The sequence below is a fragment of the Larimichthys crocea genome, chromosome VI, assembly GCF_000972845.2.
Source record: "Larimichthys crocea isolate SSNF chromosome VI, L_crocea_2.0, whole genome shotgun sequence".
NCBI classification, from domain to species: domain Eukaryota; kingdom Metazoa; phylum Chordata; class Actinopteri; family Sciaenidae; genus Larimichthys; species Larimichthys crocea.
In genome coordinates this window covers 14,309,465-14,333,950 of record NC_040016.1, presented here as the reverse complement: position 1 = coordinate 14,333,950, position 24,486 = coordinate 14,309,465, and the positions used below count along the sequence as shown (strand labels likewise).

The following is a 24,486-nucleotide window of genomic DNA, read 5'->3' as shown; positions in this document are numbered from 1 at the left end:
GTAGGGTCTTCTTTGAGATGATAGATGACTGCATCTGAAATGTGTAATGTGATTATCATAAGCTTTCTAGGAAATTTAAAAATGCTCGCTCTGTACAGTAATCCAGCATCATATATTGTCATATATGCTGCTTCATAGTAAATGTAAAATTAAATATAAAAATACAGTATAACTGCATGTGAAGTCCATTATAAAAGTAAAGATAAAAGTTTAGATAAAGATTGTACAGTTGCCCTAAACTAATTTCTCACAGCGTATTACCAGGCTGGTTGCTGACCACCAGATTGACAAACAAACTAAACCATTAAATCAAGAGAGACTAGTCATTAGCAAACTGCTTGTTACTTAACACTTAACACTTATGTAACAGAGTCAACAACTAATGAATGAATGAATCAACAGCTTGAGAAATTTCACCTGAGGTCCGGCAGGTCCACGCTCGCCTGATTTGCCAGGTTTTCCAGCCTCACCCTAAAACAGAAACAGAAATGATGAGTTACTTAAAAATGTGTTTAAAATGTGTGAATTATTGACTTTCATCTAAGCGCTCCTATAAAATAAAATAAAAAACACGTGAGCACTCCTAGTGGACACATTGTGTCATGTCATGCGTGCTGCCATCATGTGGCTAAAAGTAGGAATTACATTATCATGCCTATGTCAGGTGAATAACCAAAAAACATCGGGTTAAAGTAGAACTTCAACGTATTTCATGTTCAGCCAGGAGGAATTAATATAAACTCAAATTAAGGATGGTAAATCTGCACTCATCTGTGCACCATGAGTTCAGTGTCATAATAACCAAATACAAAAGACACTAGTAATTTGACTTCTGTGCCTGACTGAAACCAATATGCAAATATGGTAAAATCCTAAAAGTATGGCTGCAATGGCATACACGTTATGTCCCATACTGTAGTTTTGTCACAGTTGTTGTATAAGCTTAGCCCAGAAGTCCGTGGACTGTGATCGAAACATTATAAAAGGTGCAATGTAAAATATGTTTGCACTTTGTTTTTTTTCGCATTTTGATGTATTTTGACAGTACAGTAGAGAGAGACAGGAATGGTAGGGGAGAGTCTTGATCTGTTGTACATGTACTGCCAAACAGCCATCTGAGTGCCCATTTGCACATTTTATAAATCCTGTATTTTATATAGTAATACAGCAGTAATAACACCAACTATCAGACACTGTGGAAATGGCTTTGAAAGCCCACAGAATAACATTCAGAGCAAAGAGACCAATAAAATCAACTGGATACACTTTCATTCATAATAGTATCCTTAGTACAAATAAATGAAAATAAAGCATGAAAATGTATTTCTCTCTCTGGCTTCAGATCAGATTTAGAGGAGATTCAGCAGATATTTTACAGTAAGCTTCACTATGTATCAGCGATGTCAGGGTTCCTGTTTGTTGCAAATCTAAAAGTGTACAGTTTTATAAAGGTATGACAGACACACTCACATCATCTCCAGGCTTTCCAGAAGGTCCAGGGGGGCCACGGGGACCCATGGGGCCCTATTAGTAAAGAGAAAACAAGCAAAGGTGAGACACAGTTTCCATTCATAACCAACAGAGGGCAACAGTATACACGTTCAACGTCCGTACATAAAAGACCACACATGACTTTAATAAATAATAACTAATAATAATTTTAACTGTACAAGTGACTGTTTAATCATGTACTTTGCTTTCTAATAATGTGGATTTCTTTATATAAAAACACTTAAAATGAGTTCCTCAACAATAATGATTATATTGCGATTCGTACAGCATTGTTTTCAATGAGAAGAGGTTGGAGTCAGCAGGATTTATAGTCAAGATTAGGCCATGAACATTAGAACAATGCTTCAGTATGTTTATCCAAAATCCTTAGTACAAAGATCACGTTTCCATCTTTTTTGCTTTCTATCTGCCAGTTTTCTTTCTCAGCCTTCTTATTTCATGTTTATTATTTCTGTCACTACTTTTCCATCTAAATGACCTTTCTCTCTCTCTTTCTGTGTTGGTCTGTCTTGACTGAGCAGGCAGGACTGGAGACAAAAAAACTTTAAGGTGCTAATGTTGACTAAAACACTGAGCTTCAAGAGTTTTATTAAGAATACAAATAATTCTTTCATTATCTAATTTGCCAATTAACGGCATCTTGCTGGTAATTTTATGCTCTGTTGGAAAACACCATTTTTGACTGATTGTGATTTCAAAGGCTAAAATTATCTCCGGTTCTCACAAACACTTGGCCAACGTTGACCCTTCTACAACTGTCAAGCTATTTTCTGAAAGGAAGCTTGATTATAATCGCACATAATGATGCACTGGAACACTTTTAAAAGAGAGGGCAGCTCAGAGGCTGCACATTTGACCTCCGCAGGAGCAGATTAACCCAGCAGAGGGGAGACCCTGCATTGTCTACCTGCTGAGGGAACGGGAAGGACGGGGGAGGGTGGGCAGTCTGATTTCTGGAAACTTCCTTAGAGGTAAGTCAGGGTGGAAACTATATATATATATATATATATAAAAATAATAAACTTAGATAATTGCCTTCTGTCTGGTAGGGAATTATCCAAGGAGAAATACAACATAGCAGAAGAGGTACACACAAATATTGGGAGCTGTCAGTGAGAAGCTGGATAAAGTAAGAAAAAGAAAATCATACGAAAACTGCAAATCCACTCCTCACAAAGTGCAGCAATGAGTGAGTAGAGCCAGTTCAGTACACTGCTTTAATATCCTGTGTTTGAGACATTGTAAGCATTGATTAAAGAGGGTTGTAAATGTTCGGATTGAGGGAAGTGGCTGGTCACATAGAGAAAGATGTAAAACTTAGTGGTGAGCAATGAAAGGTTAGAAAGTGTTGGGGAACTTTACGGGAATGTAGTATAGCTACAGTAAGGTAGCAGCGGTTCAAGTTTCCACATGAAGAAGTGAGGAACGAAAACAGTATGGCTGCAATAACTTTTATGCAGTCCTCAGTGTCATTGATATCAATGAGTCAAACAGACATAAGAAAGAAACCAGTTGAAAAACAAAAGAAGAAGTTAAAAATAGGAGAGGAGGTTTATGGTTTATAAAGCAAGTATTTATAATAAACTATGTAGTGTGGACTGTGAGAAGGGATACTTACACTTTGTCCGGGCTCTCCAGCCTCTCCTGGGTTGCCTTGGAAACCTTGTGGGCCCTGGGATGTAGAAAAAAGAGAGAGGCTGTTAGGTTAGTACCTGACAGGATTTACCAATTACCGTAAACAGAAAATTACCAATTATTATAAGTGTAATACAAACCAATTCTTTGATTATAGCTTCTTAAATTACATTTTTTTAGCCTGTTTTCAACTTCTATGATAGTAAATTTAACATCATTGGGTTTTGTACTGGCTGTCAAACAAACAAAACAAGATATTTTAAAAATGTCAGTTAGTTAATGATTTTCTGATATTTACAAGACCAAGCAATCTATAAATCAATTAATAATAATAATAAACAATTAACTGAAGCAGCTGAACATAAATCTGCAGCTATACATCTTACTTGTAAGTGTAACTGTCATTGTGTGGCACCAGTTATATACTATTATGAATTTGCTATGCAGAAAATCTGCGTAATTTGTTGCTATTTATATTCATTTATTTGCATATCCTTATTTACATGTTAGCGTTGAGTTGAGTTGAATGCATACATTCAGTGATACACCTGCAGCAGTACTGAGTAAAACCACACCAAAAATTATTACAAAACATTATTTTACACTGCATCTCGGTGTCTGTAAACGTTACAAACTGCAGCTTCTCAAAATGACATGCTCTCCCTACAAATGTCCTCTCTTTTGAGAAAGTCTACCCTGTTTGAGTCTTATCTAAAAAAGCACTCAAAGGTGTCCAAGGTGAAAATATGCCTCTCCAAATGTGGGCTCAGGGTGAGTAAAACCATCAAGTTGAGGCAAGTCAGCAGCTGGCATTGCCTACAACTTAACAGCCTTACTCAGGAGGCTGGGAGGGCTGAAATGGCTGCAGGTGGAGCTTGAGATGCGGGCAGAAGCTGAAAAAGGGGAGGTGTGTGTTTGTGGAGGTGTAAGCCCATAGGCTCTGTGAACTGTAAATTGACAGGTGTTCTGCAGTGTGTCCGGCTTGTGGCATAGGAAAAAGCCCCGGAGCCTGCAGCTGTGAGACGAAAGCATTCTCTGTGTGCCACCTTTCTCAGGCACTCACAGTGAAAACATGTCTGTGTGTAAACACTGATGTCTGTCAGCCTTGTTACTAAATCAGTGGTCATTTTGGGGTCATAATTGTATTAAATACACTAGGGGCGTATATGTATATGACATCAATCACATTACAATTATGAGATTTAGTCTAGAGTATCCTGTCTGTCATCGAGCACAGGATCTTGTCTACAGGTGCACCCGGCTTGTCTGTTGTCTGGTGCATACAGGAGGTACTTACAGGTGATCCAGTGGGGCCAGGTGGTCCTCTGGGACCCATAGGGCCCTGATGGGAAGAGACAAAAGATACAACTTCAGACTAACAACAAATAATCACATCCTTTATCAATACACACTGTTAAAAGTATACAAACACATAAAACAGATTATTTATCTGAACTTTTTGCAGGTCTGAATGTAGGTGTTAAGAAAAAAAAAGTTTTTGTCCACTTGAATCCTGTCTGAAGCTGTAAAAATAAAATCACTGGCTTTGCCCTGAAGCTACACAAAACTCAGCAGCTTGTCAAATCCATAAATCGTTTGAAATTCCTCAGTGGCATTTAGACTTTCTAATGCTCTTCATCCTTCCATGTTCTCTGTCAACCTCTTTTCTTCTTCTCCAAGATTTTTTTCCCACCCGCTGTTTGTGTCTGTAGTTCAAAGGTCATGAGTGGTAGTGCTATACTCTTACGTGTTTGAACTCTACATGACTTTTTACACCTTGACCTAAAGTGAAAAACAACACAACACCAAACTGTTTGGTTTTAGGGAAGTGTCTCATCCCTAAATGTTTCAGGCATCAGAACAGTAGGTGAGATTTCATCAACTAAATTCTCTCTGACTGAACCTTAATCTGCTCTGCGAGAACTTCTGGTTGGAGTGACACGCCAAAGTAATTTCTACTTCAACTTCATGCATCATTGACCAGGAAGAGAAAATCACATTCTGTGAAGGTGATGAGCCAAATCCCTGCTGCTTTTTCCTTTTTCTCTGTGCTTTTTTATCACACACACACATACACAAAGAACATCAGCTGCACCAGGAACGACTGTGCGACTGTGAGAGTTGCTGTCAAAAAGGTCTTCAGTTTAAAAAAAAAAAAAAAAAGGTCTTGATTCAGATTGCTGGTGACAGCTTCCCTCTTGGATAAAAACATATTCCTTCCAATAGACTCGCTTTTTATGAACCCCACACATTTTGGCATCTTGGTTACGCTTAAAAAATCAGGGAGGCAGCCAAAGAAAACGTCACAGCACGAAACACTGGTCCTCAGAAATGAATGAAAGTCCCCTTTCAGTGGGTGTGGGAAGCTTTTACCCCAGTGGGTAGACACGTATCAATGGTGCTCTATATCTTCAGGATTTTTGAATGTGTGTTTGAGGGACATGCATATATGTGCTTATGTGTGTGTGCATATATTTGAGTAAGAGTGTTGTATGAGTTGGGGTTCTGAGTAGTTATAAGCCTGACTTGTGATTAAACATCAGTCCAGTCTGTTCTTTCACTGCTCTCTCCCCAGCAGGCTGGCAAATGCCAAAGTAAATGTGGGCTAGCTTCAAAAAGCACCCAGTATTGTGGTGAGCTCTCAGACAGACATGTGGAAGGACAGTCAGTAGGAGTGAAGCCACACAGACTGCTGCTAACTGTGGGGATCTGATCAACTCCAGCCGTGGCCCACCTCCTGGTGTCTCAAACCTCTGCTGGGCTGAGAAACTGCCAAGCTGCTCTGCGGTTCTTTAAACCAAAATAGCTCCCAGTGTGCTCTTCACTCCATCTCAGGCAAGCTGCCATGCCAGCTAACCGACTGCAGCAGCGGTTTTTCATGAGCTTGAAATATAATAACGATCAATGGCTGCTTCCTCGGTTTATAAAATGACCCCTCTGTACTCCATGTGAGGTGTTTATTTTCCATCAGGAACCCGTTTCTTTTTTCTCCTCATAGGTGTTGCTACAAATCACTGGAAATGATCTTGAATCTGTAATCTTCCTTGTTTCCTCTCATCCTTGATTTTAAATCCTGCATGGGTATCTCCTCTGCTGGTGAAGAACAATGATGATGAGCATCACGATGATGATGTGTCCATCTCGTTGTTTTTATATTTGATGCGATGCTTCTCTGGTTCATGTAAAGAGGTTGTATGTGCCCCTCCAGAAAGGTAAACATGCAGGATGAGGCACTGGACGATTCAAAACCGGGCTGCCTAATCATTTCTTCTTGCTCTTAGCCGCTCCAAGAGTGTAGCATCCAAGCCGAATCATTAGCAGCTGGCTGTAAAAAACAAAACAAAACAAAACATGGAAGTGGCAGCAGGTCTCATCATCGCTCGCTCACCATTGGTCCTTGCATCACACCCATCTGTGCGCCGCCAGCTTTTTCATCAAAACCACCAGCCATCTGAGCAGCAAAGTTCTGGGAAAGGCAAAGGAAAAGAGAGCATAACCATTTTTATCAAGATATATTAATGTTCAGGTGCCTTTTTATGTAGTATTTAAAAGAAAAATGGGTAAGAAGAAATGCCTCATATTGCACCAACTTTAAAAGTGAGATTTGGCTACGTTTCATTATGTAGATTGTTGTCAGTGATTTGCAGAGTTTGGAAGATGCTGTGTCATTTTATCTGGAGAGGGGATCAGCTTTTAATAGACTGTCAGCAGCAGAGCTTATTATGTGAATCCTGATGCAGACAGAAGAGAGACAGAGGGCATGTGAACAGTTTTCATCTCTCTCGCCTTCACAAAGAGTCCCCTTGTTCCCCACCCACCAAAAAAGCTCCTTCCCTTCCCCTCCCCAAGTCTATCATACTACCTCCTGCCCTTCCACCTCCCCTCAGTCCACCTCCTCCTCCCTTTTCTCCTACAAAGAATGAGAGGTATTCGATCTATTCTCCCTCTCTGCATCTATTCTCTGTTGTCTTTCTGCCTCCTCCCAATGCCAGCAATTTCCCACATCTTTTGTGCTCCTGAATTCTTTCCTTGCTCCATTTTCTCTCTGCTTATTCCACCCAGTCAAAGTGAAGCCATTCTTAATAGCCATTCTTGGCCTTGCATCAGTGTTCAACCTGTCAGCTCTTATGTCTGCAGTGAATGCCTACCCCCTACTTGTCATGGGATACTTACTCCACCAAGGCCAGGGGGTCCATTAGGTCCTGGAGGTCCAGGGGGGCCGGGGTTTCCGGGGGTGCCAGGCTCACCATCTCTGCCGCGGGGACCAGGGCTTCCCTGAAATAGATAAATAATAACAAAATGAATAAAATGTATTCGAAGGACACAGCAATATGACCTAGAGTTAGATCACTGAGAGTACTTGTACTCACACCAAATGATCAATCTGATTGTTATTTGAAATGACCAAATGATGCAAGCTCTTAACGGTAACAGTCAAATGTGTATTTATTTGATCCATAACATGAGAAAATATGAACAACAACAATCTAAACAACAGTTTATACCATAAAAACAATAAAGAACAGCAAATATTCAAATCTGAGAAGCTGTAACCAGTTGAATTTTGGCATTTTGACTTAAAAATGTGACTACCTAAAGAGTTGGTGGTTGTTGATCGACTTTCAATTGATTCATCTAATCACTCTTGCTTGACTAAAAATATCATGTTGTGTTGTAATTTTATTGTTGCATTAACTATAAACACACCGATCCAACTACTACAGATTTTCTAAGCATATTTGAGTGCAGGAAAGTGTTAAATAATACTCATTACAAGTCACTGCTGATTAATTCCAGGACTTTGTGCCAATATTTGAGCTCAGTTGTACTTTGGATAAATCATTACACAGTTACTGGCAGATGATACAGTACTGGACTACATTTGTCAGGCACTGCTGACAGAAGCCTAATGCTCAGTTGAACCTCCTCCAAACTGCACTGACAGTCTACATGATGGAACTCGACAACACCTGACCAGCAAACAGTCCATCCATTATGACATGTTTATGTTTTTTAACTGAACCAAACTGGACATTGAAACCTAAAAAAAAATAAAAATAGGCCAAATAACAGAATTCATAACAACAACAGATGTTTTTCATAAGAGGTTGTAGAGCATGCTGATGATTTATCGGGGCAAATCAGATTACCTGGCATACCTCTGTGCATGTAGTGACAAATTACCCTGCAAGGGGATCCTGAACCAAAGAATTTGCTGAACTCCTAAAAGGCAGCTTAACCTCTGCTAGCCAAAATCCACCTTGTGTTTCAATCTGCATAAACAAGACAACTACACGACATAAACTCCCTGCCTGCAGCCATTTTTGCATCCAAATGTTGTTACATTAATGATATGATTAAAGCCAGGCAACACGCCGACACACGACTTCCCACACTGACAGACGGAGGCCTCAGAGAGAAGCAGAGGTTTACATTATGAGTCTCCGACAGTCTCACATCTGTTAAACAATCCAGACCACACAGCCTAATGGAAACGACATGTGACTAGTTAGACTGAGCTGCTCAATGAAAGAGTACCATTCTGCAAACCTGCAAGCTACAGCAGATAACCTGTCCCCCAAACACCCAAAGCTATCAGATTCAAGAGTACATACTGTAGTTCTCACGGGAGCAGAGTGTTGGTCTGGTTTTTGGCATGAAAAATGACCCCCCCCCTCCAAAAAAAAACTCACCTTCTCTCCCTTGTCTCCTCTTGCTCCACGGGGTCCTTGCTCTCCTGGTGGGCCCTAGTGAACGGGACACAGTGAAGGAATCAATAACCTCAGGTGTTTTCTCAGGAGAAACAGCTGTAGCTTGTGAACTCTGCTACTGTTATGTCAGATCAGTTTCCATTTCCTGTCACTGCAACTAGCAATTAAATTTAATACCTATGTGGTTACTCTAGACGCAGTCTCTTTCTATCTTGAATTCTCTATCCAAAAAAACAAAACATAAAAGCTTTCAAAGAGTAAAAATCAACGGAAAATCTATAAATGCAGAAATTGGTGCATACCATTGGGCCAGCTGGTCCTCTTGGTCCTACAACCTGTGCAAGTAAAGAAAGGAAAATATGTTAATTATCTTTTATAGTGTTATATTTAGAGTCATTTAGATGTAGTATTTGAAGGCTTGTGCACAAACTAAATACTCTTTAAATAGGCTCTACTAAAGCAGCGCATGTGAGATTTTCTTGCACTCAGAGGGGAAACATTATCTTTCTCCCATCAGAGCAGGCTTGTTAATTGCTAATCTCTTCGGGCGAAGCATTATAAGAAACATACAATAAACAATGCCTTCTTATTTCCTGCTACGAACTTGTATTCCCTGAAAGGGGTAAAGCATTTCCAGGTGCAGCTCTGAAGCGGTGGCAACAGGGAGTTTGTTCTCTCTCTCCTTCTTCACAGGCCTATAAGGATCTTTATTGAGGATAGCATAGAGGCATTGTTGTGCTTGGCTGGCTTCATGAGGAGTGGGCTGATAGACCTGTCTCCTCTTTCTCTGGCTTACTCCTTTCTTTCTTTCTTTCTTTCTTTCTTTCTTTCTTTCTTTCTTTCTTTCTTTCTTTCTTTCTTTCTTTTTTAGACTGATGTTAATACTCATTAATATAAGTTATTCTAGTTGTTTTTCTAGTTACTAACAACTATTCATACGGATAACTACATCCAGGGGTAATATTTAACAACAGTGGTGGAACTTTGCTGTACTTTCTGAGGTACTTTTTTTGAGCACTTTCATAACATGCTACTAGATACTTTTTATAATTTATATACAAAACATAGGATAAACTAACCTCTACTTTTTATATTTTATATACAAAACATAAGATACGCTTATAAAAAATGATGCACTGGTGTAGATAAAACTGCCTGACAGTATTTAAAATAGTTTAAATTAACAGTAAAATGCTACTTACACATTTATGCTTCAGTATAAATAATCTAATGGTATAATATCTCACTCACAGCAGCCATTTGTATCCATTGTAATTAGTTCTTTTACTTTTCACACTTAAAATACATTTTTCTAATAATACTTCTACTTTACTTGTGATCGTGTGTTTTTATAGTGCATTTTATCTACTTTTTACTTCAATACAGGACCTAAATCATCCTCTTGGGAGTGTTTCAGTTAGATTTTAAATAAAACTATTTACAAATAGAAAGTCCTAAATAAAAAGAATGCTAAGTTGTATTGTTAGTGTTGCGTGGCGTCGACTTACATCGGTAATGTCTCCGGGTTCACCTTTCTGACCCTGATGTTGAAAAGATAAAGCATAAAAACATCAATTAGGATCTGAACTACAAAAAGATTTTCAAACATTTTTACAGTTATTTGTCTTTTCTCACACATCTCTTGTAACATTGCCCTTGAAAAAACCAACTGAGAAGCACTTCTGGTGGAAAATTTGAAATTCAGAGGAAACTGGGCAGCAGCAAAATGTTGAGCATAAGTATCCCCTACAGTATCATTAGACATAAATATGGCACACAGTGTAGAGGAGGAAATAACTATTATCTGTCTGGCAAAGCTCTTTCATAACAAAGTAAAGTTTAAATCCATAAAGTACAGGTCATGTAGAACTGATATGAGTCTGGGATAGATACAGATTTAATTGCAGGTGCTACAGAGCACACACAGACCCACACACACAATGTTTTAATATCCTACAGTGTCTCACCTTAGCTCCAGGTGTTCCTGTTATGTGGTCAGGCGGGTTAGAGGGGAGAAACAGACCACAGTTAGCGAATGGGTTACACACAAACAATCCAAGAGGCTTGCACAGTATTTCCCAGAAACCCCAAACCGCTATACGTGCTGATGGCTGATTGCATTTTCCTAAATTGAACTACACTGGAGACCACCACCAAATTGTGTTTGTAGCACCCAAAGAGCCCATCAGGATTGAAAAAGTGTTGGTTGATTCACCATCTTATGAACTCAAAGCAGAAGCAAAGCAGCTGTAGGTAAAGCGAATGCTAGAAAGCAAAAAAACTTTCAGAATATTAAATCTGTTGGAGGCTGCTTTTATATTTCAAAGCATTAAAATAAGCATTGTTAAGTGGGAATATTGAATGATGTTTGCATATGTTTTAGGTACTGTAGGGCTGGGTATCGATGAGAGAGCATAATTCAAAAAATAATACAAATCTGCAAAATTTATATATAAATCAGGCCAACTTTCAGTACTTGGCAGTGTTCAATAGTTGGTAATCTGAGCGCACTGGAATCAGTACAAAAATAAGTGTTGACAGCCAGCCCTATTTGTAGGTGCTTGATAAATTAAAATGATGGCGTACATGTTATATACTTCTAATAAAGTGCTTCATTTAGCCTTTAATGGAAGATTTTCTAAAGCATTTTAATCCACAAGCATGCATTGCAAACAGTGACACCTCTGATTTCACTCATGCACCGCAACTGACTTTTGTTTATATTTCCAGAGCTGACCCAACAAGCTACTTGTTTGTCAGGAGTCAACGGCACTTTTGTGAGTAGCTCCTTCAAAAAGTCTCAGTACAGTGTCACAGTTTTTCTTGCCACCAGATCTGCAGAAATCCACAGAGAGCATAGAAAGTAGAAATGTGAGGCTGTGTCTGCTTGACTGAGGTATTTCCTTAATGACTCCCACATGTTTTCATGATACTCTGGGAAGGAGAGAGTATTCAAACAAGATGGGGCCAAGGTGAACCAGCTATGGAAAAATGACGTTGAGGTAGCATTTCAGTGAAATCTGGTCAGATGTGTCACTGTTGTCATTTCTTTCTTATCATTTGTTTGCTTTGGGGATAGAAAACTGTATTCAAATCAAAGGTGGACATATATTAAAGGCCTGATTAAACATGTTAAAGTGAAGGTGAAAGAGGTAAAACTGCACCTGGCCAACCTTTGATTAATACCAAATGTGTCATTTTCTCCCCAAAATAAACAACATGATCTCGAAGAGTAATTTATTTATGAGAGGTGTGAGATAAATAAATTACGACCAATGGGTGGAGATGGGTCAGCGGCGCAGATGGGGCAACACTCTCCAAATGGGATTTCAGGTTTGGGGCAGTCTTTTAGCTCCTCGCAGACAATTTCATCACACAGGACGATTCCAGTGTCACACACACAGATGCGACAAGGCTCTGGTTTCCATACGTCTTTGTCGCTATAACGCTGTCCATCTTGTATACAGCTAGAAGCATCCTCCTCCACTGTGTGTGAGGTCATAGTAAGGGACACACAGGGAACAGGACAGGTAGACAATGGGAGCAAAAAGGAGATTATAGATCAGGTATGAACACATGTTACTCATAAACAACAACTACTGTACTTACTGTAAGTCATAACATGTGTTTTAGACACAAAATCCCCAAAAACGTACAAAAACTTGTTTTGTTTAGGTGGGAGATACAGATGCTGTGCATACGTGTTCATATGTTCATAAATAAACATGCTGGAAAACTTAAGCTTAAACTGCCCACATATTCTTCTTAAGAAAAGTTGAATTTGATATTTCATTGAGCTGGTTATGATAAACTGTCCTTTTCAGTACAGTACAGGACAGATGGCAACAGAATGACTCAAACTGTGGTCATCTACCTCTTTATAGTGGATGACAACCAACAAAATTTCTTCAAATGAAAAAAATCTTCTTGGGTGTCATGGTGGCAAAGGAAGGACACTAGGGCTTTGACTAATAATCATTTTCATTGGTGTTTATTCTGCCAATTGTTGTCTTGATTTATTGATTAATCATTTTGTCTATTATAACTTTCCTGTTATAATATCCCACAGCCCAGTGGGAGGTTTAACTCATTCATTCATTCACCCATTCATTTAGTAACAGTTTAAGACCCAAAAATGTTCAGTTTATGATCGCACATGACAAATAAAAGCAAAAGATCTTCATATTTGGGAGGTTTGAACCAGCAAATAACTGTCATATTTTGCTTTTAAATCAACTAAAACAATAAATCCATTATCAGAATAGATGCCGATTAACTTTTTTAATCAATAATCATCGCAGCTCAAGTCTACATGGACCACAACTTCCTCAGTTCGAATCCAGCTGTTGCACCTTTGTTGTGTGTCACCCCCCTCTCTATTTGTCCACATTTTCTGTCTGTCTCTAGACCGTATACTATCAAATAAAGGCTAAAATGTCCCAAAAGTAATCTTAAGAAACAAAAAATCTTGTCACATTGTTCCATTTATCAATAACCAACACTGAGTCCAGTTATTTAATTAATACAAAAACATGCAAACTCAGTGGTAGCCACAGGGTGGCAGTGTAACATCACAGACTCGCAGTGAAGCTGAGAAACACCTGCAGGAAACCTCCAACAACTTCACAGGAGCTGGTGACCATGTGCCTAAATTCCTCGACAAGTTAAATATAGGTGGAGTTTACATTGTGGGAGACACCCTAATTTACTGTACAGAAGACAGACTTTGCATTCAGTAAATGAAAAATGTTTGGATTCCTTTTTTTTTAGACCACAACTTGGCAAAGAGCGCATTGCTGAACGTGATGGAGGTGGGGCATGTTTCAATACAGGTACTGTACTTGATTATACCAAATTATACCACTCAAGACAGTTCAACAATGAACTTAGTAATTAACCATGCTCCTGTACATTTTCCAGTCTGGTAGCTTACTAAGAAGTCAACAAAAGACCAAACAGTTGCTCAGAAAGATGCTCTGATTGGAGCCACTGAACCTGCGCAGAGAGGTGAAAGGGGTTGACCCACTGAAAGAAAGGCCTCAAGGTACAAACTGCTGGGTGTAAGAGAAGGAGCAAGTACAGTAGCTATATTTACCTTTGAGCGCTGCTTAAGTCTAGGTAACCTAACGGACCTCAGCAGCAATGAATGAGGTCTTTCTGGAAAGGGACAGAGTGGGCAATTCACAAACTATTGCCTTGTATAAACATGGGGCACATTTTAAACCCCATCTGGAAGCCATAGCTGTGTCAGATGCCAATTCAAACACATGAGAGAAAAGAAAATGGTCAGCTTTCATGCGAATTCCTTGTGGTTTTAACATTTAGTTTTATGGGCCTGGATGTACTGTCAAAAAAAAACGACACCTGTCCTTTCATTGGCTCATATATGAAAGATTCTTCTGATACAGGGTATTCTGGGACAAGGGCTCCTCTGTGTACTGGAGAACTGATAGAAAGCTGGCTTTTCGTCACTGAGGATAATTTCTAAGTCTCCTCTCACATGTGTTGGCAGCCATACTGTTTTCCAGGGGAGTAAAATGAACAATGAAAATTGTAAAGTGAACCCAGGTGTACTTGGAGGACAGTTGGGTGAACTTTGTTTTCACTGTATTTAGTAACTTTTAGGCCTTGACCCCCCTTCTACCACTGTCTGATTAGCTCTATGGCCTCCTTGCCTGATGAACTGCCAGTGAGTGGCCCCTGTCCACTCTGAATGACTTAGGGCCATTGAGCCTGCTGTGCTGAGGTCACAATCAGACTTCTTTGCCACTTCAGCGTCTCCCAGAAAAATCCTAAAGAAAGAAGGGCTTGCATTATATCCAGGGGCCTATTTCTCTGAAAAAGGTAACCTGAGAGTTGCAATTGCGTTGGCATGAGTATTTTCCAACTTTTTCTCTCTTTCTTCTTGGAAGTACACCTTTTCATCGCTTTAAAAAGTTGGTAAGCCTGACTTATTCTATACTGAGAAGAATCTCATAATAATTAAGTCCCCTATCATATATTTTTCCAATCACTTCTCTTGCAACCTGGCTCTGTCTGTCTCTGGGCTGACAGTCACAGCTTATGGGTAATCTTTTAAGCAGATGGAAACCTTGAAATCATATGGAACATTATTTCTGGCCCCAATCTACTGGCGTACCTTGACTCTCAAATGTCTCTTGTGGATACTAAAATCAATAATGATGAATAATCCCGCTCCAATTTTTTTTTTTTTTTTTTCTTCAAAATTACTGCAGAGACAGTAGAAAGTCTCCAGGTATGAAGAGTTATATAATGGCAAGTTGAATCTTAATGGACTTTAAAAACTCTTTTTATGGAAATTTTGATTGTTAGCGCACCTTTTTCGCCTCAACAAGCCAGGATTTGCCTGGATGCCCTCTGACAGCAGTGGAATGTGAACACTTTTTACCAAAGGCCTTTGAGCCTGACCACCTTTCACTTTTTACCCACCCCCTCCCCCTCTCCCCCTCTATATTAAGTGAATCTGCAGTTAAAAGGGGAGCCTGTCAAGGCCCCTAAAGCACCCACAGGTGTCCTGCAGCTTAACTTAAGGTAGAAGGGGGAGGTAGGATCATGCATTGGGCTTCACTGTGAGATCTTACTCTATGATTTTCACTTTCCAAACTGTATCCAAGAATGTAAACTTCAACAAGAATGAATAAAAACTAAAGAAACATAACTCCACAGAAGCAAGAAAACAAACAGCTCCTACTCTGTGCGCGTTATTTTGCGTTAACTTGCCACATCTCTCCATCCATTGCGTCACTTTTACGCACGTCCACAACTCTGATATATTGTCTTTCATCACACCTTGCAGATATTTTAAGATCAGCACTCTTGCTAGACGGAAACTATCATAAATCAGAAAACTTTTCATGCCTCAGCGTATCCAAACAATCGTGAACTTTCTGTGCGTAAAAGGTGCGAGGGGACAACCAAATCACCCCAAGCACCAAAACGAGCACTAAACGATTCAAAGTTCAGATTCTGTGCGTGAAGTTAAACCTATTTCATAAGTATGTGAGTTGGAAGAACACCTGCTCTATATATGGTCCTTATGACAACTTTTCTTCATGATAGCTCTTTGAGAGAAATAAAACTGTCACTTACGGTCGTCGTTCTGACATCTCACAACGGCTAATAGACAGACTTGAGTTGCTACAAGTAGCAGTACAGTCCTGGAATCCATAAAGCTGAACATGTCTAAATATTAGACATGCAGGGCCCACAAGGGAGAAAGAAGGGTGCGAAGGGAGCGGAGGCTTCTCTCAGTATTTAGTGTGTGTGTCCCCGGTTACAAAAGCCGAACCATTCGAAATTCACCCTTCCCAAAAAAAACCGATGGGGGAATCCAGAGGCAGGACCCAGACCTGCAGCAGAAACTCAGCACCGACCGCTTCAGGCCAGACGCTGTAGTTTTATGTCCCCGTTGCCTTCAATGAATCTTCGTATATTCCCAAATATCAGTCCGGCCCCTTGCCCCCCGTCAGACTGAAATCTGAGCCCCGTTTCCCTCCCATTCTGTCTCCCAGGTTCCATTATTCCAGTCCCAGACCACTCCTTTCTACACGTGCTGCTACTACCTAAAAAAAAAAAAAAGGAAAAAAAAAAGAAGAAAAAACTAAAAACTTCTCCCTCACTAACTTTGGTACCCTCCCCCTTCCTCCCCCCTCGCCTTGTTCATAGAAAGCACAGCGATGTCAGAATCACTTCGCTAATTAAAGGAGATTCTTTTTTTTTTTTCATGTAATCCTGCCACCTGTGTACCATAAAGGTGAATATTATATCCTAATTCAGCCACTGTAATAATCTACTTCACCAGAGGGACAGGGAATCCACCAGACAGTGTAGGAGGTGAGAATACAATAAACTCTAACACTCACAGTGAGAATGTCTCTATTAGGAGAGTATTTTGGCAGAGGGAGCAATAAAATTGATTAGTTGATCAAAAGAAAAGTATTGATAGTTGATTTGAGGTTTTTCTGCTTTCTGGCATCTCTGATGCGAAAACAAGTAAAAAGAAGCAACTTTAGGTCCTGGGACATTTTTCATTACTTTTAGACATTTTCCAAACTAAATGATTCAGCGATTAATCAAAGTATATAACTGGAAGACACTGTAAGTCGACAATAAAAATAATCATTGGTTGCTTCCCCAATGGAGTCGTTTGCGAGGGTAAACATTAAATAAGCCTAAATTTTGTTGCTATGTTCATTTTGCACAACAGTGGTTTATAGATGATCATTTTCATACCAGTTGCATGACATCTGTATCTGCCAAAGAAGGCAGGCCCAGGTGTCTCACCTGGTTTGGCCACTGTGTTGGCACTCTCCTCAATGTAACAAGCTGCACTGACTTGCGAGTATGAAGCTCAGACTTGAATGATCTCATGGTGGATGCAGTGGCATTCCTGACTGTGGGAAAAGAAAGGATGAGGGCCTGCAGCATGCAGACTATCACACATCACTGACCAGGTAATTATGTTTGTATCATGGTGAGATGAACATGTATGACAGCTGGAGTAATGTTGAAGGGACAGTTGATGTGTCATATTCCAATCCAAGACATAGACAGACACGATCAGGGTTGGAGTCATCAGTATTCTCTCAGTAGGATCTTGGTTTCAAGACAGACCCACTTAAAGAGTTGGTGCCCGTGTGTCTTCTGGTTTGTATTTGTTACTGTGGTGACCGGAGTCTGTTATGGTTCTGGTTTCTGATCGGATATGGCTTCAGAACTGAATTTTCTAAAACTGTCTGCACTGTTAGATTAATGGTTCCAACAGTGATGTTCAATCTGCTCTAGTTTTCTAGGAGGTTTAATGAACTGTTCTCTGTATGATCCACTCACCAACGTTGGGTGTGTTTATTCATCCAGTCTGATATACTCATTGGAATAAAAGACAGTGAGCATCATTGTTTCAGTGGTACTATGGGAACATTAGAGGGAGGGATTTTTATTAGAAGGAATTTATTTTGTTAAATTGACACTTTTACACTTGTTTCAAACACGACAGTGTATTTTAGGACTACATATGTAGGTTACAGAGCATAGCTGTGACACACAAGCTCCAAAACTTTCCATAATACATTGACAGTGATAGCTTCATGATTATATGATCTTTGTTTTTTTTATGTCTTTATTGGATAGGACAGCTGTAAAGAGATAGGAAAGTAGAAAGAGGGGAGGACATGCAACAAAGGGCCACAGGGTACATGAATGTAGTCTCTATTTGAATCATACACAGTATTTCATATGACGTAATATTTCATAAATGTGGTGAAGAAAAATAAATATTCTACATTACTGGTCCAAATACTGGTTGACAAACTTTGACTGCAATGTAATGGCGTATCACATCATAGGTAGTATTTATTAGCTTTGCATACACATTGTGTAACTTTTTACCTAAATAACAGATCTAAAATTTAACAAAATAATATAAACCTCTATTGTTTTAGCTCACTTTCACGGCTCACATAGCATCATGTTTGGTTGGCTGCAGCAGGAAGCTGTTTTCAGGAAGAGGCTCTAAAAACTCACACTTCCTGATCAGCACCAAACGGTGGACAGACAAAATTAGCCTCTTGCTGGTTAACATGAGATATTTTGAATACTTCTGTCAGGAGTTGAAAGATAAACTAGGGTGAATAGTAGACTTACATTCATCAGGTGGTCAGAAACATAACTTCAAATAAATGATAATGTCGCTCGATGTGTAAATGAGCAGCTTGTTTACGGCAGCCCCTAGTGGCCAAAATATAATCAGTGATTGCAGCTATAAAACTTAACGTTATTTTCCAGAATTCTCCTCACTAAAACAACACTTCACTAAATTTAAAACATGATGACCGCTGCAGCGACACGCATTACTATATTCTCTTTAATATGATAATCTTCAGGACCACTTCTGTTCACAGAGCGACCACATGGCCAAACCAAACAGCCTTGATCTTCCCATCAGACCTCTGGACTGAGCACATAGTTTGTGCCGGAATAACACTCCTGTCCCTGCTCTCACCCTGTCAGACGGCAACTAACTGAGTGCTCACGGAGATGCCATGAAGAGCCACCTGTAGTCTGTAGCTACAGCTCTAGCTATATATAAATGCCAAGAGACGGTTTGGTTCCATCATTTATGTATGCAGGCCCTCACCCCTCTGCAGGTTGTGACCTGTGAGCTTTGAACTTTGACACCGCACACACTTTATTGGTAACAGGAGCAGCTGGTGCATCCTGAGTGTGCAGCATTAGTGCTATTCTCTACCGCTCGGCTGTCTAAGGAGAGTTGTGGTTGTCCAGCGGGTCAGAGATTCACAATGCATGTTAGTTTGTTTGTGAGGTTCATTTATTGAGTTCAGGTTCAAGTGGCGTAATGACCGATCATCTGCAAACAAAATAACAACATAAGTGCTGGAAGAGTTTTTGACTTAAGTACAGCCATATGAATGAAATGTGGTCAAAAGTGAAGGTGCACGGAGTGTCCTTTAGCTCAGTTGGTAGAGCATCCGCCCCATGTACAAAGGCTCAGTCCTTGCCGCAGTGGACCAGCATTCGAATCCGACCTGTGGTTATTTCCTGCATGTCACATTAAAAAAGTGAAGGTGCATAATATCAAATTTTGGTCTTTTACTTTTAATTTACTCATAAAAGCATGTAAATGTTTTTGTTTTACATAATTGTCTCTCAAATGTTTCATATTCATGTAATCCCTACTCTACAAGCTTACATGAAAATTATGCAACTTGTAATTTTGTATAGTTTAAGACATTTCCTTCATAAAAAGGATATGTCTGACTATGTATAGCAAAGTTACAAGTCATATTATAACTGTGTTCCTTTTGTGATCTTGCGGCATGCACATAAAGCCTGGGCAACCCAGAGATCAAAGACTTTGGATCACTTACCTACCAATTATCTATTTGTAGGCTGGAGACCTAAAATCAGCTGTAGTTTGTAGTAGTCTGGCTACATCAGCTAGTGCTTTGTGGCTGAAAATTTGTCAACAGTTGTGAACCGTGCTGATCTAGAGTAGTGTGCTGGAGATATTGTAAGTTATGTGTTAAGCATTGGTGTTGTGCTGTCTGTGTATATGATCTCTTTCAGCTTTTAAAAGAACTCTTTGAAGAGGAAATGACATCCTGCAAAGTTTTGATATTTTGTGCTTCTCCTCTTCATGTCTGTGAGAGTGCACGAATGGTTTAAGTATTACAGTTTGCTGTCACCGAGTCAAGACAAGACTATGCTTTGTTTCAGACCTGCAAACCTCAATTATGTCTGGAAAAGAGACGGGCTGCAGCGTCCTGTGGCTGGATTTCGATTACTTCTTCAAAGCTTCTCTGTGCTGAACTGACAGATATGTCCCCCTCCAACAGGGTGAGGGGTTAAGGGTGACAGAGTCCCCTGATGCTTCAGAAAATATGAGAAAATAAACACTGGCACTTGAGGTATCAAATCCACAGAGATCAGGAATAATTCCTGCCAACATGAGGACAGGAAAAATCATCAATAAACCTTTTTTTTTAACTTCTCCATATGTTTTTAAGTTTTAAATTTTGAAATATTGTTTTAAAAACATTATCTGTCCAAAAAAAAAGTCCCTAGTAAGAGAAGTGGGGTTTCTGTGAATTTATGATGTGGTGACAAATTACAGCTACAGGAAGTTCAATCTGCTTATAGCTCTTACAATTCACACTGAAGACCTGCGCTTTAAAGAGGCTGAAAATTATGGGAAGAGTCTGTGAATATAGGTTTGAAGTTGTTTAGGAATGAAGTCTGTCTGGAAAGATAATCAGAGAGTATGGGAAAAAAAAGAAGAGAGAGAGGGGTGGTGGCGATGGTGGTGGTGGGGAGGGGGTAGACGGAGAAGGGAGTTGCAGAAAAATAGAAAATGAAGGAGAGAGCGAGAGGTAAGGTGGGTGGGAAAGATGGAATGCAGGAGCAAGGGAGGGAACAGCAAAAAGAGGAGGAGAGTGTGGGACGCTGAGACTGATGATGAAGAGAGAGAGAGAGGTGCACACAGTATGGAGAGCTTTAACTGAAACTATGTCAGATCGGCACTGAAAAAAAAACAAAAACCATGACGTCACCAGCTGGGCTGGATGTGAAAGAGTTCACTGTCAGATTACCAATAGTCACAATAACATTACTTCTAATGGCATAGAATTGACCACCCACACTGCTCACATTGTTTAGGTCCACGCAGACTATCTTAGATACTTGTTATTGTCAACAAACATATACAAAATGTAAAACCAACAAAGTTTCTTAATACTTTTCAACTTCCATAACTTTTCTATACACAGGCCCAAACCCACTCTGTCCTACTGAAGACCTAAATCTTTAAAATGGTTAGATCATTTCATTCAAAAATCAATTAATTGACCTGTTGATTGAAAATGAATGGGCAGAAATACATGAATTGCTTCCAGCCTCTCACATGTGAATATAAGGAGGTTTTCTTATACCTAACTGCACGTCTGCACTTGCAGATGTTAACTTGGCGTCTTAGATAGATATTTTTCACTATTTCCTGACCTTTATGGCCCAAAGGATTAATATGGCAGATTAATTGCTAATAAAAAATACTTATTAGGTATAGCTGTAGCTTCATTTTCACAAAAAGGCTCAAAGTCATTAAATCAAACAGCTGGCCACTGACCACAATCGTTTCTCAAACAGGACTAAATAGTGCATTTGTTGGGACTATTTTCAGCTGTGGATTTGGTACTTGTTAGTATTTACAGCAGCGGGACGGTGTATGTGGGATTGACTCAAATGAAACTACAGTGCTCTTGTTCATTATAATGAAGGAATACGGTGTGGCTCACAGATGTGTTTTTAGTAGTTTGGGGCAACAGAGGAATATGCTTTATCACGCTTTATTTGGATCAATTCATTGTTGGTTTTGGTCTTTTTTATGGGATTTGTGGACAGTAAGATACTGCACTTATTCTCTTTACTTTGGACTTGAAATTACTTCTGATGTCCTTCTGGTTTCTGCACCACAAACTATCATGTCTGAATCAGCCAGCAACCAATAATTAGCCGCAATAAAATGTACAGTCTTGTCATATGAACTTAGTTTATTTATGGAGCATAAAAAAGGGCTGGGAACAAGCAGAACTTATGGTTTTCCAGCTTGGCTAAATAAACTAGATCCACTAAACAAACTGCGGTTTATTGATTTCAAACATTGCTATGGATTTAAAAGAAAATGGGTTAATCTGTGTAAGCAGTAATGGTTGTGCTTTGCGTTTGCATTTTCCTGTTTTGCACAGGATGTTGAAATCCTTTCTCTGCTTTGTTATGGATATTAGCATGTAACTATTTAATATTTCCACCATAATCAAGAATTACAAGACTTCTTGGGGTATTGACATGTGTCAAGGAGGTCTCACTTTTCACTGCTGCACTTCTAAACAGGGCACTACTGACCATGACAAAACTCTCTAGTTTTATCTTTTGATATGTGTTTCATAATGCACTAGAAATCATATATTTGAGATGTGCTGGTTCTCTCTGAGTTGCACTTTCTGACTTAGAAAGACTTAACTGTGGCAGTGGTTCTCACTGGAGAGAGATGAAGGGCACGACGTTACACTTTCATTACTGTTTCATCATATTATTTGTGTGTATGTGTAATTGCGTGTGAATGTAGACCTGTGTGTGTATGTTTGAGAAGCCACCTCTGTGTACCTGATGATTCAGACTGAGAGACAACCCTCTGTCTGGCTTGGAGCTCATCAGTCAACAACACAGCCCAATTTATGTTTGCATAAGTCAGTGACTGTCTCGCACAAAGCCCTCACTATTTGAATTAGAAGCAGTTGACACCAAAGTGTGAGCAAGTTAAAAAAAATGAAGAAATGAGAACCATGGAAAGAAATAACCTTCTTCCACTTGATTAAAGGTATAAGCTTTGATAAGACACAACAGTGAGAAAAGATATATTTTAATAAGAAGAGGCAGATTTCAAATATTGACCACATGATAGGTGCAGATAAGTTAGAAAGACAGAGTCAGAAAATGAGAGGGAAATAGAGGAAAGCAGTAGAATGTGGCAGCATCTGTGGAAATCTCTTCAAGGAGTCGGGGGTGGGGAACGTGCTGAAATAGTCCAAATCTCTGGAAGAGCTTGGTTTCAGTGGTCCGGGCATGTGTTTTTGAGAGTGGGAGAGAGAGTCAAAGGGAGAAAGAGAGAGAGAGGGGAGCATTGATGATGAGGGAGAAGGGTGGGGGGAAGAAGTGGAAACTTCATGAGCATTTGTGAATGCTGACGTACACATTATTGAACTGCTTCACATATTTTCTAAAAGAAAGTATTTTTTTAAGTAATAAAGAGTAGCACATGCTGTCAAATAATGACCCCAAGAGCAATGATGACCATTCTCATGAAGGAGAAGCACTTGTATTGTTACATATATCCGGATTTGTGTTTCTACTAGACAGCAAAGGCTGACAGACACTGGAAACACCTCAGGTATGAGACAAATACAATTTCAGCAGAGAGAGAAACATGAAGCTTTGATTAATATTTTTTCTCCGTGTGCATTTCTCTCCAGCTCCATTATTTCTCTTGAGTTTTTTTCCCCTTTGCTCTCTTTCTCCCTTTCACTGAAAGTGTCTGGTTTGTCTATCAGTCTGATCAATGTTCCCACCTCTCTAACGGGCCCAGCTTTGGGATTTGAGAAGGTTTTTTTCTCTCTTCAGTGCTGTCAGGTTTCCTGCAAGCTGTTTTCAATACTTCAAACACATCCAAAAAAATCCACTATTTTTCAAGTTCTCTGAACATTGTATCCTGTCGCAACACAGAAGCCATCGGCCAAAGATAACTGATGCTAAATAAATTAAAACACTTTGTGAAATTCTTATATGTTCAAGAGGATTTCTAATGGTTCATTGTGGGTATTGCACCAAAAATAATAAAGACTACAGTCAAGCTCTGCCTTGCCTTAAAGTTGCACTTGTTTTTCAAATTTTAAAGGTCATTAAAGATCACTTTCTTCTGCCAAATGCTGTGTTTAGAAACTATTGTGAAGAATGGTGTTAATGTACTTGCTTAAAGACTACTTGACGGTTAAAGTGTCCATGAAGACCCATGGCCTCACACGTGCGCCAACCCCTCACATCTGCTCTCCGTGGCTTCTTGAGATTTCCAATAGCATCCATCTGAGGAGTTGGCATTCAGCTGGACTGTAAACTGCCCGCTACCTTTATCTCTTTGTCCCTTGTGAGTTTCAACTTTAAATACAGTTGATGAAAGAACTTATTCGACCAAGACTTATAGAAGAAATTGTCTAAAAATGCATTTCCACTTCCTGACTGGACAATATACCTGTTTTTATGCACATTTTAAGTTTGCACATTGAAATACCTGAGAATGAACATATCAAACACCAGAACAGATTTGTGAGGCATGATGAGGACACTGTAACGTTCTTCAAATTAATACATGAAATAAACAGACATGCCATATTTCCATTGTTTTTGTTCATTTAAAAGTACATCATCTAGTCTGCAGTGGTTTAATGTTTCCCGACTTTAGAATTGGTTCCACTAAATGTTTATGGTGAGGTACCCAGCTTCTAGTATTTGCACAACATTGGATGGAAACACATTTTTTCAT

At 39.5% G+C, this 24,486-nt stretch overlaps 1 protein-coding gene across 2 annotated transcripts in view; it reads right to left on the bottom strand.

The window, feature by feature from the left end:
- col2a1b (collagen, type II, alpha 1b) overlaps positions 1-16,419 on the bottom strand; it is a 46,624-nt gene extending 30,205 nt beyond the window's left edge. The window contains exons 1-12 of one of the 2 annotated variants that reach the window (XM_019258839.2): positions 15,969-16,419; positions 12,132-12,344; positions 10,826-10,842; positions 10,367-10,399; positions 9,161-9,193; positions 8,841-8,894; positions 7,321-7,422; positions 6,536-6,613; positions 4,445-4,489; positions 3,131-3,184; positions 1,471-1,524; positions 418-471 (exon numbers count right to left, since the gene is read on the bottom strand). In XM_019258839.2, coding sequence (XP_019114384.2) covers positions 418-471; positions 1,471-1,524; positions 3,131-3,184; positions 4,445-4,489; positions 6,536-6,613; positions 7,321-7,422; positions 8,841-8,894; positions 9,161-9,193; positions 10,367-10,399; positions 10,826-10,842; positions 12,132-12,344; positions 15,969-16,059 — 828 coding nt within the window. In that variant the 5' untranslated portion in view covers positions 16,060-16,419. The remainder of the gene's footprint in view (positions 1-417; positions 472-1,470; positions 1,525-3,130; positions 3,185-4,444; positions 4,490-6,535; positions 6,614-7,320; positions 7,423-8,840; positions 8,895-9,160; positions 9,194-10,366; positions 10,400-10,825; positions 10,843-12,131; positions 12,345-15,968) is intronic. The other variant, XM_019258840.2, reaches the window with a different exon arrangement.
- Positions 16,420-24,486: the final 8,067 nt, after the last annotated feature.